The sequence below is a fragment of the Danio rerio genome, chromosome 6 (assembly GCF_049306965.1).
Source record: "Danio rerio strain Tuebingen ecotype United States chromosome 6, GRCz12tu, whole genome shotgun sequence".
NCBI classification, from domain to species: Eukaryota; Metazoa; Chordata; class Actinopteri; order Cypriniformes; family Danionidae; genus Danio; species Danio rerio.
The window spans coordinates 9,793,193-9,809,323 of record NC_133181.1 but is presented as its reverse complement, the minus strand read 5'-3'; the positions used below and the strand labels follow the sequence as shown (position 1 = coordinate 9,809,323).

The following is a 16,131-nucleotide window of genomic DNA, read 5'->3' as shown; positions in this document are numbered from 1 at the left end:
AAATAAAAAAAAAGTTTAAGAATCACTCTACATGAGCGTTTAGCTCTTCTGTAATATCCATTTGAAAGTAACCAGGAGTAGCCTATGTCAAACGGGTTATTGAAAACAGAACTGAAGAAAAATGTGGAGAATGTAAAATGTGAACAGGCTTGTAATTAGTGGAAATCGATTGAGTTTAACTGACCTTAAAGGTCTGACAGACTCTTATTCTGAGAACAAGCATAAACTGGGTGTGACAGCAGAGGAGAGTTGTGTGAACACTGTGTGCTTTGCTTTTTCTGCACTCGAGCTGACGGCAGATAATTATGAATGACACGCTGCTTCACTCAGCACACACGCTCGTGAAATGAAACAAGGAGAAGCACACAAGCTCATGCGAGGCAACTCATTTCGGTGTCTGATGGGATACAGGGAGTGAGAGAATAAAAGTGCCAAAGCATCATTCCCTTTCGAGGCAGAATCCGCACTGGCTTATAATCAAGAGCTCGGTAGTGCGTAAGTGAATGTTGCACAGTGACCTTCTGATGCACAACAAAACAAACAAACCAGCAAAAACAACAACCACAACTACAACACTTAAGCTGCAATACAGCTGAATAGTGGGAATTAATACAGGAAGGGGTTATAAATATTTTAGGTAGACCTCTAAATATTCCTTGTGGACATCCACCCTAATTTACAAAGAGGTTTGTTTGTTTGTTTAATCTATTTTTATTTACTCTATTTTTATTTATTTATTTCTATTTGTTTATGCATTTATTTATGTATTGATTTATTTACTTATTTGTTTGTTTATTTACTTATTTATTGATATTTATGTATTTATTTATTTAATTATTTATTTATGTTTTTATATGTTTATTTACTTTTATTCTTATTTATATTTGTATCTATTTATTTATTTATTATTATTATTTTATATTTTATGTATTTGTTTGTGTATTTATTTATTGTTTTTTTATTTATATTTGTATATATTTATGTATTTATTTATTTGCTTGGTTATTTATTTAGATTTTTATTTATTTGTTTATTTATGTATTTATTTACTTTTTATTTACTTATGTTTTTATGTATTTATCTTTGCATTTATTTATATTTATTTACTTATTTGATTGTTTATTTACTTATTTATTTATATTTTATGTATTCATGTATGCATTTATTTGTTTATTTACTTATTTATTCATATTTTTATCTATTTATTTACATATATTTTTTTATTTACTTATTTATTCATATTTTATAAATTTATTTATCTAGTTATTTATTTACTTATTTTTTTCTGTTAATATATTTATTTATTTACAAATGTATTTATTTTTATTTATGTATATATGTATTTATTTTTAATTACTTATTTACTTATTTATTTCTATTTCTTTTTTATGTACATATTTTTTTTCCTATTTATTTGTTTATTTATGTATTTATTTAATTATTATTAATTAATTATATTATTATTATTATTATTACTAACTTTAATAATATTTTAATCAATAATATTTTTTTTCATTCATTTACTTGTCGGCTTAGTCGCTGTATTAATCCGGGGTCGCCACAGCGGAATGAACCGCCAACTTCTCCAGCAAGTTTTTACGCAACGCATGTCCTTCCAGCCGCAACCCATCTCTGGGAAACATACACACACTCATTCACACACACACTAATACACTACGGACAATTTAGCCTGCCCAATTCACCTGGAAACTGGAGCACCAGGAGGGAAACCCACGCGAACGCAGTGAGAACATGCAAACTCCACACAGAAACGCCAACTGAGCAGAGGCTCGAACCAGCGACCTTCTTGCTGTGAGGCGACAGCACTTCCTACTGCGCCACTGCTTGGCCCTAATATTTTTATTTATTTATTTTACACATAAATATATATTAATATATTTATTTTTTGTAATTATTTATTTATCCATTGATTTTTGTCATTTTAATTCAACGTAATTTATTGATTTCTGTATTAACTCTGTAAATGTTTTGATTATTTTAAACATTGTTTTGTTTATTTGTGTCTTTTAATGTGTGTTTATTTATTTACCTTGAAAAAGCTTATTTTCATTTTTATTTCATCAATAAAATGTATAAGTTAAGTGTACGTGTAAAAATCTACATTTGATAATGATTTTTCTCGAAATATCTCTTGTGTTTGGATAATGCACACTGGTTGCGTTTTCATTAAAAACACCTCACATGCAATGGGCTATTAGTCATAAATATATATGCATGCATTGCAGCTGCAGATTTTATAATTAGTAAAGCTTACTAAGGCAATTATCATTATTAGCTTTGCTTATCCCTGGTGAATAACCTCCCTGTAAACAGCATAATGAGTTAAAAACCACTGTGAACATCTTAGCAACCACACAGAAACACGTTCCCAGAACACTGACGCATCATTGAGATATTGTTTAAAATATGGGTTCATATTTTGTACATCTATAAATCTCAATTTTAAAATATATGATGTTTTCACATTTTATAAGGTTGACAATTCATCTCACATGTTCCAATGTGCCTCTGTTGTTGTGTTTAATTCCGCTTAGCGATTGACAAAAAGTCAGAATCACCTGTGCGAACGTGAAGACTGTAGTAGAAAAAGAAATGACTCAAATGATTCATTCAAATCAGTTCTCGCTTATATAGCAGCCTAATTTTGTGTGTGTGTGTGTGTGTGTGTGTGTGTGTGTGTGTGTGTGTGTGTGTGTGTGTGTGCGTGTGTCTCATATCAGAACACAAATGTGTATAACGACATGAGTGTTACACAGGTATTACAAGGAGGTGGTGAATTATGAGGACATTGCTGATGTCCTCTTTTCTCAAAATCATACTGAATTTTTTTTTTTCTTCAGAAAGTACAACACTTTCCTTTGAGGATAACTTGGTTCAGGGGACATGTTAGGGAAATAAGTAAGTAAGTAAGCAAGCAAGTAATAAGTAAGTAAATAAATAAACAAAATAAATAAATATTTCCCAGTTCTGGGTTGCGGCTGGAAGGGCAGTTGGCAGTTAATTCCGTTGTGGCTGTTGGCAGTTCGTTGGCAGTTCATTCCACTGTGGCAACCCCTGATAAATGAAAGACTAAGCCAAATGAAATAAATAAATAAATAAATATATATATATATATATATATATATATATATATATATATATATATATATATATATATATATATATATATATATATATATATATATTTCCCATCTCTGGGTTGCGGATGGAAGGGCATCTGCTGCATGAAATAAATGCTGAAATAGTTAGTGGTTAAATACGCTGTGGTGACCCCTGATAAATAAGAAACTAAGCCGAAGGAAAATGAAATAAATAAATAAATAAATACATACTGAAGCTTACACAAGCATTCCATTGGGCTTTTTGTATGATTTGATTCAGAATCGCTTTTCAAACAAAAGTGACAAAAGATTTGACTCAATTGAGCCATTCACATTCATTCGCGGATCAGACATCCTCATCTGCTTACATTTGAAGGTGTTGTTCATTTGCTAAAGTAACCAAAAATAAATAAATAAATAAATATTTCCCAGTTCTGGGTTGTGGCTGTAAAGGCATCTGCGGCATAAAACATATGTTGGAATAGTTGGCGGTTCATTCCGCTGTGGTGAGAGCTGATAAATAAGGGACTAAGCAGAAGGGAAATTAAATAAATAAATAAATAAAAATTCAATCTTACACAAGCATTCTATTGGGTTCTTATGATTTGATTCAGAATCGCTATGACAAAAGTGACAAAAGATTCACATAATTCATTTGCGGATCCGACATTCTCGTCAGCTTACATTTGAAGTGTTCAATCGCAAAAGTAACCAAAAATAAATAAATAAATAAACGCAGGCCACCAAATAACAATACAGAACTCTTAACAGCAACATTTCTCTAATAAAGTGAACGCTAAGCGCTATTTCCCTCATCGCCCGTGGTGCAGAAAGTGTCACTTTGCACTCTTGATCTGTGCCTGTGATGCTGTATTTACACGGCTCGGTACCCGCTACACCCGCTATAGCCAATCCGCGCCGCCGAAGCGTGTGCCCACCTCTCACCTTCATCATCACCATCATCATCATCCTCAGTTCCTCACAGTCAGAGCCAGACACCAGCCGAACAAGACACTCTCAGACAGACCGCACATGAGAAAGAGAGAGACACTAGCCTACTTAAGCCAGAGCTTCAGCGTTATTTCTCTTTCAGAATGGAGTCCTTAACATGATCAACTAGTGGATCCGGACAGCTGTTTCAGGTCCCTGCTTGGATTTTTATCTCTTTTTATCTCATCTTTGAGTTTCAGCACTGCGCCCGGACACTTTCACTTGTTAAGACTGTGCAACCGCGCCGGTTTCAGAGCACACGCACATTGATGGGGATGATCGCAGCATTGCCCGGAAGATGTGTATCCCTGGTCCGCGGCTGAGATCTGTGTCGCCGGCGCTCGTCGTGGGGTCGGATCCCTCGGTTCACGTCCCCGTGTCATTCCCTGTGAACTGAGATGGCTCTTTGCGCTGTGCTGCGACAGACACGCAGACCGCCGCGGCAGGAGAATCGGACACATGTAGTTTTAATCACGACCTATTGCTTTTTTTGTATATCACCGCTGAAACAACTTTGCGCGTTTCCATCTTCGTTGAGCGACTGTCAAACACCCACCGGGTGGAACTGCTCCGGTAAGAGACATGGACGCGCTTTAACTCTCTCCAGCGCTCGTGCACCTTTCATATGCAAGTTTGTCTGTTTTTGTAAAAGTGATACTAATAATAACAGAGCTGCTGCTTGTTTCTGAGTAAACTTGTTATACGGTTTGATTTTGGGTCACCAAGAAAATGGTCTAGTAGTTCTAGTTTGTGGTTTGTATTGAACGCAATGAGATAAGAGAGCGCGCAAAACATGGTCGAGTTCTCCTCACAGGCGTCACACAAAAACAAACATTGTAATGCCACCAGTGTAGTGACTATTTGAATGATTCGTTCAGACTTGGTGATATCACGAGTTAAGGATTTGGCTTAGCACGAGTAAACTTACTAAATTCTGCCTAGCAGGTATTGAATTAAGGTTAGACTGACTCACTCAAATGATTTTGGAAGCCAGTTAAGATTCGTGCAAATCAGTATCATTAACGTTGTAGAAAGGCTACGTAGAGGTTCTTGTAGGTTCTGTTATAAAGTATATATGATAATGTACAATTGAAGTCAGAATTATTAACCCCCTGATTTATTAGCCCCCTGTTTATTATTTCCCAAATCTTTGTTTAACGGAGAGAAGATTTATTCAACACATTTGTAAACATAATAGTTTGAATGTTTTTTTTTTCTAATAACTGACTTATTTTATCTTTGCCATGATGACAGTAAACAATATTTTACTAGATTTCTTCAAGACACTTCTATACAGCTTAAAGTGACATTTAAAGGCTTAACTAGGTTAATTAGGTTAACTAAGCAGGATAGGGGAATTAGTAAGTTAAGTTATTGTATAAGGATGGTTTGTTCTGTAGACTATCGAAAAACATATAGCTTAAAGGGACTAATACTTTTGACCTTACAATGGTTTTTAACAAAAATAAAAATTGCTTTTATTCTAGCTGAAATAAGTAAGATATTCTCCAGAAGAAAAAATATTATCAGGCACACTACGAAAATCTCCATGCTCTATTAAACATCATTTGGGAAAGATTCTTAAAAAATGTAATTAAAATTATATATATTTTAAAATCGAATGGGGTTCAATAACTTTGATTTCAACTATATGTTATAATAATAGAGAATTATAAATCATTTAAACATATAGATTTAAATGATTCTGTAGGAAACTCTGTGATATTAAAGTCCTGAAAATCTGAATTTAGATGTTCTGCTATTATTATCTATTACATTTGAGCACATATTAATGACCAATGCTGTCAAAAAATTGCCCCTCAAAAATTTGTAATAAAAAAATAATAATTACTTGTTGCTAGGTCTGTATTCTACGCATACATACGTACCTGTTGAACACTATATACTTTAACTACATTTAGAATACTGCACATTAATGAGCTAATATGCATCTTTTGATAGGTTGATACTAGAGACAATTTTCAAGGTATACCGCGGTCTGGAAAGTCAAGGTTTTAAAACTGCCAAAAATGTCTGCTATACCATTCTTGTAAGGTATGTGTTAGATTTTGTTCTTTACTTTTTTTAGTTTATAGGAAAACAGTTATTGTTTTTTTAATCCAGACATTTAAAAAGAACATATCTTAGAGCAGTAATCACAATACCCTGAAACCGTGACGTTTTTATCCAAGGTTATACTGTCAGAATCTTATTGATAAGCCTATTGCCTATTGATACTGTAATGCACAAAGGTGTACCATTGAGAATGTTGCCCATCTAGATCTACTAGGTACACACTCCTGAAAATGAAGGTTCATTATTGGCATTGGTGGTTCTATAAAGAACTTTCAGCACCTGCACTCTTAAAAATAAAGGTTGAATTTGAGTTCCAAGAAGAACCGTCATCATACATACTTTTAAAAATAAAGTTTTTTTTTTTTTTGGCATCAATGGTTTTACTAAGAAATTTTAACATTCATAGAAACTTTGTGTGGTATATTGGGTAAATGGTTTAGTGGCCATGATGTCTTTTTGAGCCTTCTTTTTGGACAGGATGTCAGTGCCTCTCTGAGCGGATTTTGCATGTTCTCCTCATGTTTGTGTGGGTTTTATTTGTGTGTCTTGGTTACCCCAAACAGGCCCGTAGGCAGGGGAGGTTTGGGTGTTTCATTTGTCCCATTCATGAGCTCATTTGTCCTTTTTTTGGACTGCTATGCCATCATAAATAGTAAAACTAACCCATCGAAAATTGCTTTAAGACCAAGCGGAATCCTGGTGTGACTTCATCTAATCAGTTTTGTCCAATGCAAAGGTTTATCTTTTAAGAGTCCAAAATCCAGCAGTGCAAGAAAACATCTGACATAAGTGAAGTCATCTTTCGCTACTGTACTGTTTTTAAATAGAGAAAATGTTTGACAAGTAACTTTTATTCAATAAATTTTGGACCTAATTCTTGAAAGAAAAAAAGACCAATAAAAAAGTGTGAAGCACCAAAAGCGGCCAATATTAAAATGAATTTGAACACTATTTTGGCTATTGTTGTTATCCAATAATTTTTAAATGTGCTTTTTTACAAGAAAGGCAAGAAAAAGTGTGAAGCTTTACATTATCAATATTCTTCTTCTTCTTCTTCTTATTATTATTATTATTATTACTATTATTATTATTATGTTTTAATAATTTTTTTATTTTTTTTATTCACATGGCCAAATTCTGAGAAAAGTTGAATGTTATTTGCCTAAAAAATAATACAAGGCTACAGTTTTTGATTTAAAACTTAACACTGTAATACATTTGTATTTTAAAAATAAACATTTTTATATTTCTTTATTCTAAATATTTAGGAAAAATTCTTGGTATATCAAAAGTGTGGTTATAATGGCCATCTGACGAGCTAATCCAGCTTAAAATAGTGCTTAAAATTTTCATTCATTCATTTTCTTGCCGGCTTAGTCCTTTTATTAATCCGGGGTCGCCACAGCGGAATGAACCACCAACTTATCCAGCAAGTTTTTACACAGCGGATGCCCTTCCAGCCGCAACCCATCTCTGGGAAACATCCACACACACACTCATACACTACGGACAATTTAGCCTATCCAATTCACTTGTACCGCATGTCTTTGGACTGTGGGGGAAACCGGAGCACCCGGAGGAAACCCACGCGAAGGCTGGGAGAACATGCAAACTCCACATAGAAACGCCAACTGAGCCGAGGCTCGAACCAGCGACCCAGCAACCTTCTTGCTGTGAGGCGACAGCACTACCTACTGCGCCACTGCCCAGTGCTTAAAATGTCACCTAAATTCAGAATCTCATTAAATCTCATAAATAGAAAATGAAGAGAATAACTGCAAAAGGGTCCAAAAAGAACCAAAAATCAAAACACTACAGTATACTGTACAGTTAGTCAGAATTATTAGCCCCCCTTTTAAATATTTCCCAAATGATGTTTAACAGAGCAAAGAAATTTTCACAGTATGTCTGATAATATTTTGTTTTCTAAAGAAAGTCTTATTTTCTTTATTTTGGCTAGAATAAAAACAGTTCTAAATTTTTAAAAACCATTTTAATGTCAATACTATTAGCCCCGTTAAGCTATATATTTTTCCGTTAGTCTACAAAACAAACCATCGTTTTACAATAACTTGCCTAATTACCCTTTAAATGTGAAGCCTTTAAATGTCACTTTAAGTCATCATGGCAAAGATAAAATAAATCAGTTATTAGAAATGAGTTATTAAAACTATTATATTTAGAAATGTGTTCAAAAAAATCTTATCTTTGTTAAACAGAAATTGGGGAAAAAAAATAAACAGGGGGGCTAATAATTTAGGAGGGCTTATAATTCTGATTGCAACTGTGGGTGAATTAGACAAAGCCAAGAGTGTATGGATGATTCCCAGCACCAGAGGTTGTACAAGTTTGTGCGTTCTGGTTTGTGGCAGGAAGGGCATCTGCTGGTAAAATGTGCCAAAGTTATGAGAGGGGTCTGGATGCAGACCTGGTGCAGTGCAATCTGAGCTGCATCCAATGCTTTTTAATAGGCTCGCCTAACCCTACCCCTCACAGTGACGTCACTCGTTACATTTGTGCATTGCGTCTGACACTGTATCGCTGAGTGACGCAATCTCAGCTTGCATCATAAAGGCTGCATCCAGATACTATATTGGCTGTTTACTCCACTGTGGCGACCCCTGATAGAGAAGGGAATATACTGAAGGGAAGTGACTGAAAACCTTCACATGCTACAAAAATAAATTTGATTAAATAATAAAAGTTCTTTTAGAGAACTGTTCAATGAAAGGTAATTTGTGGAACCAAAAATGACATCACTTCAAAATAAAATAAAAAGTGATGAATTTTCTGCACAAATATTCCATTAAAGTACAAAAAGGTTTATAAATATGATTTATTTATTTATTAAATAGTCTTCACATTGGATTCCAAAAATAGATAAAGGTATACGCCAAATAAAAGGTTTATACTAGAAAGATTTAATGCTTTCGTTTCAACAATTAATGAAAAGATTTATATCCCCAGAAACATGTTTAAATATCTACAGGTAAGAAGTTTTATACATTCAGAAATCAAACACATTCAAAAATATCATTGTCTGTCATAGAAGATCACACTTTAAACATTTAAGAGATAGGGGTAATCTATCAATGTTTTATAATATACTCTTAAAAGGATTCAAAGATAACTCCTTATTCTACTTATCAGCAAATGATCTTCAAGAAGACATATCTAAAGAAGCATGGAGAGATTCTTGTTTATTTGCTCAAAATAATAGCATTAACACAAGTTGTAAATTACTTTAATATAAATGGCTCCTATGAACTTACTTTACACCAGCTAAACTGCATAGATTTAACTCAAATATTCCTGATAGTTGTACAAAATGCAATGAAGAATCACTGCCTTTATCATTGTGTATGGGAGTGCATTGAAAGCCAAAATTTTTGGAAAGAGATTTGTATCATGATTGGTGAATTAAATGAAGATGATGTACATTTGGTTCCCAAATTATTACTTCATATATACCCTGTAAACCTGGATCTGAACACAAGCAAACGCAAACTATTAGATTTTAGTTTGCTCCAAGCGAAGCGTGTTACCGCTTTAAATTGGAAAAAAGGCCATCCTCTGTCCAGTGGATTAAAGAAATGACTAGCAATCTTGTTCTGGAGAAGCTGATATATGAACAATATGAGATTTTTATAAAATCCTTTCAACGCTTTTCGAACCAGGTGGACCATGCAACATTTTTTGATGTTTGAGCTTTCAAACCCTTGTTGGTGTCTTTTTGTACTGTTCAGATGTCTTAAATTTCAGCAACAATTAACACATTTGTTTAACCAGTAACACTGGAAAGCTGTGGAACACAAGATACAAATACGCACTGAACTTTGTTATTATTTATTTATTTTTAATTATATACTGTTATTATTTGAATTTAAGTAATTTATTTACATATTTATGTTCACATTTTTGGGCGACGCAGTGGCGCAGTAGGTAGTGCTGTCGCCTCACAGCAAGAAGGTCGCTGGTTCGAGCCTCGGCTGGGTCAGTTGGCGTTTCTGTGTGGAGTTTGCATGTTCTCCCTGCGCTCGCGTGGGTTTCCTCCAGGTGCTCCGGTTTCCCCCACAGTCCAAAGACATGCGGTACAGGGGAATTAGGCAAGCTAAATTGTCTATAGTGTATGAGTGTGTGTGGATGTTTCCCAGAGATAAGTTCCAGCTGGAACGGCATCCGCTGTGTAAAACATATGCTGGATAAGTTGGCGGTTCATTCCGATGTGGCAACCCCGGATTGATAAAGGGACTAAGCCGAAAAGAAAATGAATGAATGAATGAATGTTCACAGTTTTTAACCATTTGTTCTTTCACTTTTTGTTCTTATTTATTTATTTACATTTACATTTAGTCATTTAGCAGACGCTTTTATCCAAAGCGACTTACAAATGAGGACAAGGAAGCAATTTACACAACTAAGAGCAACAATAAATAAGTGCTATAGGCAAGTTTCAGGTCTGTAAAGTCTTATTTGAATGTATTTTTTCTGTAGTTCAAACAAAATCCAATAAATATATTTTATTCACACACAAAAAAAAGTCCACAAAAAGCTCCCAAAAGTGGTTCTTTATGGCGCTTTTGTGAAAACACCATTTAAAAGAGTGCAGGTATGGCTTTAGACTGGTCATCATGAGTCATGGCTCAGATTTTCAGGACACCTGCAACTATTGAGTTACCAGCAAAAATGTGAACCGCAATGTTTAACTATAGGCATTTGCGCATGTGAAATCTGTGAGGGCAATCATCTGGCCCCACACAAGTACATCTGGTGCTGCTTTACTCTATATATCGGTGGAGTAAATGTGGCACTGAAAAAGAGCGCTTGTCAGAGATACTTTGGGAACAAAGGGCCCCGCTGTGCAATTATCTCCTCTTTAAATAGCTGTAGGGGGGCAACGGTCTACAAGAAATCTATCTGTTGCACAGACCTATGGTGGCCTGTGTGAGATGATTCAGGATCTGTTTTTGTAAAGCAGTTCTTATAGCCACGCCTTTAAGGCGTATCATTAAAGTGCAGGAGAACTGTTAATTTGTTGTTGACATGTCCCTCTCTCTCATTGTGTACTGTATATATGCGCTGGGATGGGATTTGTCGTATCGATTCCTTCCCATCACGTAACCCCACTACAGTGCTGTCACACGTGTTGAAAGCAGAGCTTGATAAAATAAGCTGTCAGATAGACAAGGTGCCAGATGGCTGTTTTTCAATACAGATCTATGAGAGTCCATTACACTACAGAGCTTTTTGTTGTAAGCTTCTTTTCTTTTTGGCAGCCTTACACAGTCATGCACATGAGTTTAGGCTGGTCACTCCGCTGGTGTAATATTAGGAACCTCGAGGAACTAATAAAGTCAACGTGTTAGGCTTGTTTTGGCACAAACAGAATCATGCTTTTTTAAAGCATGTTTCAGTCTTGTTTTTCAGTAAAAGGATGCTTTAAAAAAGATCAATTTGGTTAGGAAATATATTAAGAAAGCTTGCTTTCAGATTAAATTATGTTTTTTACCCCATTGGCATGGTGAAAATCTGACCACATAAGAATATTTTTAAAACAAGACAAAACTATTTGCCAAAGGGAAAGAAAAAGGAAACTAATTTGACATAAAAAAAGAGTCTGATAGTCTGCACTGAAAATGTGGGATTCCTCTTGGGATCATTCTCAAATAATTCTGGATATCTGCATGTTTTCACTAAACTGTAGAGTTCTTGGAGACAAAAAATCAAAAGATGCTTTTACCCCATTGGCATGGTGTAAATCTGACCACATAAGGTTGTTCTTAAAACAAGATAGAACCATTTGCTCAAGGGTAGAACAAAAATATTTGACATAAAACAGAGTCTGATAGTCTACATGGAAAATGTGGGATTCTTAAATAAATGTTTTTTCTCTTGGGATCATTCTCAAATTATTCTGGACATCTGCATGTTTTCACTAACGTGTTAAGTTCTTTGAGAAAAATCAATTTCAAATAATGTTTTTTACCCCATTGGCATGGTGTAAATCTGACCACATAAGGATATTCTTAAAACAAGACAGAACTATTTGCCAAAGGGAAAAAGGAAACTAATTAAAAAAAAACAGGTCTGATAGTCTGCACTGAAAATATGGCATTCATAAATCGAGTTATCTCTTTGGATCATTCTCAAATAATTCTGGACATCTGCATGTTTTCACTAAACTGTAGAGTTCTTGGAGATGAATCAAATTCGAATTCTTTAGCTGAAGTCAGAATTATTAGCCCCCCTGAATTATTAGCCCCCCCCTGTTTATCGCCCCCAAATTCCCTTGCTCTGTTAAACATTATTTGGGAAATATAAAAAAATAAAAATAATTTAAAGAGGGGCTAATAATTTTGACTTTAACTGATTATCTTTTTTAAATCTCTCTCTATACATTTTATGTTTCTTTTATTAAACCTTTCACCTATTTGCTTGGCTCTCACACAGCAAATCAAATAAATTTATTGAGTCCTAAACTCAATTTGCCTTAGGGGAAAAAAAGAAAAACTTGATTCAAGATGGAAAGGAGTCCGAGATGTACTTTCGGATTGAAAATCTAATGACATTTTTGGACTGAAAATGGAGCGATGTCTTGGGTTCATTCTCAATTATACAATAACAATTTATCAAAAGAAATTTTTTGTTCCTTATTTATAGTTTTGTAAATATTAAACTGTTTTAAATTCAAAATTGTAATATCTACATCAGTGTAAAACCCATGACAGGTGGAAAAACATATTCTGCAGTTGTGTACCTGGGTCTGGCCTCTTTTGGTTTTAGCAAACGAATCCCTCTTTTTAACAAAAACTTTCCTCCTTTCCCACGGCTGTTGCAATTTCTAGTCAGAAAATATTGATGATCTGGTTATTTCTATGATCACGGATCATAAAGATGTCTTCACACGCGTACCTGTTTCAGACAAATTCTCTTAAAAGTGTTTCATACTCAACTCAAATCAAATGCAGCGCCACGCGAACTGTTTTTGTCGACTCAAAAAAAAAAAAAAAAATGCGCTCCGCCAACCGAAATCATGTCTCGCGCACCCAAATCGAACCTCCACAAACACAGCGATGACGTCAAATTTTTCTGTGCACACTTAAGTGAACTAGCAGACGTGTTGAGTACAAACCAAGCTTGATATTGCAAGTCATACCCCCCGGCCCCTAATTTGGGATGCTTTTTTGGCCCCCATGACACACTAATTGAATAGCCCTGCAATATAGAGTTATTATTTTTTTATTTGAAGAATGTGGGTATCAAGAAAGTCCCCATTCCACCATAGTTTTATTTCTTTTCTCCTGAAGTAGAAAAAAAACTGTAATGCAGGTTTTGAACCATGTTGAGTCATTAATGACAGATTTTTCATTTACATTCTTTTTTTAACCAGTGCACTTTTGTACCCCATTCAAAACCAAGCCTCATTATCTTCGAAATTCCATGCGCTCATGCAAATGTATCTTGTTTTAATGATGCTTATATATATATCTACACCAAAACAAAAGAAGAAGAATGTGTTTGCGCTCTAAAACTAGACATGCGTAACTTTCATGCCGAGCACCTGACTTTTTGTGGGCCTTTCATCTGCAAATTTCTCTCTCCTTCAGACTGTGAAAAGACCACAGGGATTAGTCTAATCCTGCACCTCAGCGCTTTATTCCTCATACCTTAGACACTCCAGTACGTTAGAGACTATTTTGATTGTATGCGTGTGCGTAAAGAGAGAAAGAAATAGCAAGATTATGAGAGGGGAAGGTCTACAGGGAGAGCTTGTCTGAGCTCCTGGGCTAATGAGGAAGTTGTGGTGCCCTATTTTAGGTTTCTTGGGGTTTTCCGCTCGCCTCTCTCGTTTTCATCCCTCCTTTAATGCCATTATTGAGATTTAATCCAGTAGAGCACAGGAAGGATGCCACGACTCAGTCAAGAAAAAGGAGGAGGAAGAGAGATCTCGCCTGTATTTATCCGTTCTGCCATCATTAGTTGGCTCGGAGGAGGTATGACTAATGTATGCCACCGGGAAGATGTTGCAGGGCTAATTGAATGGCTAACGCAAGAGTGTTTGTGATAAAATAATAATGGCGCTTGGCTCGATCGGAGAGAACGAGCGAGTTGGTATTGAATGGTGGAGTGTGAGTTGTGTACCTGTAGGTGAGCGGGAGAAATAAAGGACAGTAATCGGAGACGTTCCCCCCAGAGTGCACACTCATAAAGCTGAGTGCTTAGAAAGAGCAGCGTGTTTAAATATGCATGATGGCAGATGTTTCTGTTTTTCCTTCTCAACATTGTTATTTCCTCTGTTCTACAATTCCGAAACACTGAAAACAGGCCGTGGTTTACATGCGCGCTCACTTGAACAACGTACAAGCAGAGAAATCTAGACATTACCAGAGATTTGGAATCTAAACTGGTAAATACGCTTCAGTCTAGAAGCTGTGAAAAAAACAATTCATAGTGTAAACCACTTATATTTAGTTACTTTACTTTCAGAAAAGTGAGTAAACCCATTGTTTTAAAAGCGACAAGTTGACTTTACCTAAAAAAGTGAGTAAACCAAAGACTTTTTGTTATGAGGGGACAAAAACCAAACATGATTGACGCTAGTGGACCAATGGTAAATATAGTGCCATGGGTAACTTTATTCATCATGGGTCCCGGCAGCTGAATGAACCGCCAACTTATCCAGCATAAGTTTTACACAGTTGATGCCCTTCCAGCTGCAACCCAGTACTGGAAAACATCCATACACATTCATTCACACACATACACTTAATCCAATTTAGTTTATTCAATTTACCTATAGGACAGGGAAAAAATGGCACCTGGAGGAAAGTCAAACATACAAAGGGAGAACATGCAAACTCCACACAGAAATGCCAACTGACCCAGCCGGGTCTCGAACCAGCGACCTTCTTGCTGTTAAGTGACAGTGCTAACCACTGAGCCACCGTGTCACCCCCTAATTTCTCTAATAATATTTTAAAATAACTAGAAACCATGTCTTTATATTAAATTAATATTATTTTTACATTTTATAATGAACTTTTTACAGTAAAAACTAAAATATAATTTATAACAGAATGGAGTTACACTAGTTTTTACCTTGATTTGCTCACCGATGTCTTCTGCAAAGTCCTGCATTTCCGTCGAGTAACATTATTTACAGTATTTAAAAAAAAATCTGACATTTAATTGAAATATTTAATTTCAGTTTGCCTATTTTGTAGCTTTAGAAAAAAAAGGTTATTTTAAAGGTTTTTGCCTTAACCCTCTCCATCCTTTTTACTCTCTTCTTAGATGGGTTGGTGGGCCAAATCATAGATTACAATGGGCCAATTTTGGTCCCCGGGCCCTACTTTGAGCATCTCTGGTCTAAGTAGATAACTTCAAAGATAACGATAAAGGTAGAGTTTTAAAAATGTATAATCTAAAAGTTCTGAAGGTAAAACAGCAGCAGAGTTCAGATCACAAATGTATCAATAAAGATGTAGACAAACAATACCATTGGTATCACTTTCAGAAAGACAGCCAGTCAAAATCCATTGGAAATAAAGGGCTATTGCAATTTAAAGCTACAGATAACTTAGTAGAGAAGCTTTGTAGGAAAAAATTGTAAAAAACAAAACAAAAAAACATGGAAGTGATGCAAGCCAGGCTGGCAAATTGAAGTAAAAATAAATAAATAAATGTCTCAGGTAGGGTTGGGCCGATAGACGATGTCATCGTCCATCGCCGATGGCCAATAGACAACATGTTGCTAAGCCGGCGTCGCTGATCCTCCGCCCCGCCCCTTGTCGCAAACCCACTCGCGAAAAATACACAATCAGGCCCCATTTACACGAATACGTCTTAAAGAGTTAAAATGGCATTTTAAAACAAAAATGATCCACATCCACATCATGTTTTACCTAGCATTTCTGAGCAGCCCTCCGTCCGCTGAAAACGC

The 16,131-nt window shown here is 35.3% G+C and overlaps 1 protein-coding gene across 1 annotated transcript in view; it reads left to right on the top strand.

Annotated features, from left to right (window-relative positions):
- Positions 1 to 4,103: 4,103 nt before the first annotated feature.
- Positions 4,104 to 16,131, top strand: part of tmeff2b (transmembrane protein with EGF-like and two follistatin-like domains 2b) — a 106,171-nt gene continuing 94,143 nt past the window's right edge. The window contains exon 1 of the mRNA XM_021476996.2: positions 4,104 to 4,685. Coding sequence (XP_021332671.1) covers positions 4,511 to 4,685 — 175 coding nt within the window. The 5' untranslated portion in view covers positions 4,104 to 4,510. The remainder of the gene's footprint in view (positions 4,686 to 16,131) is intronic.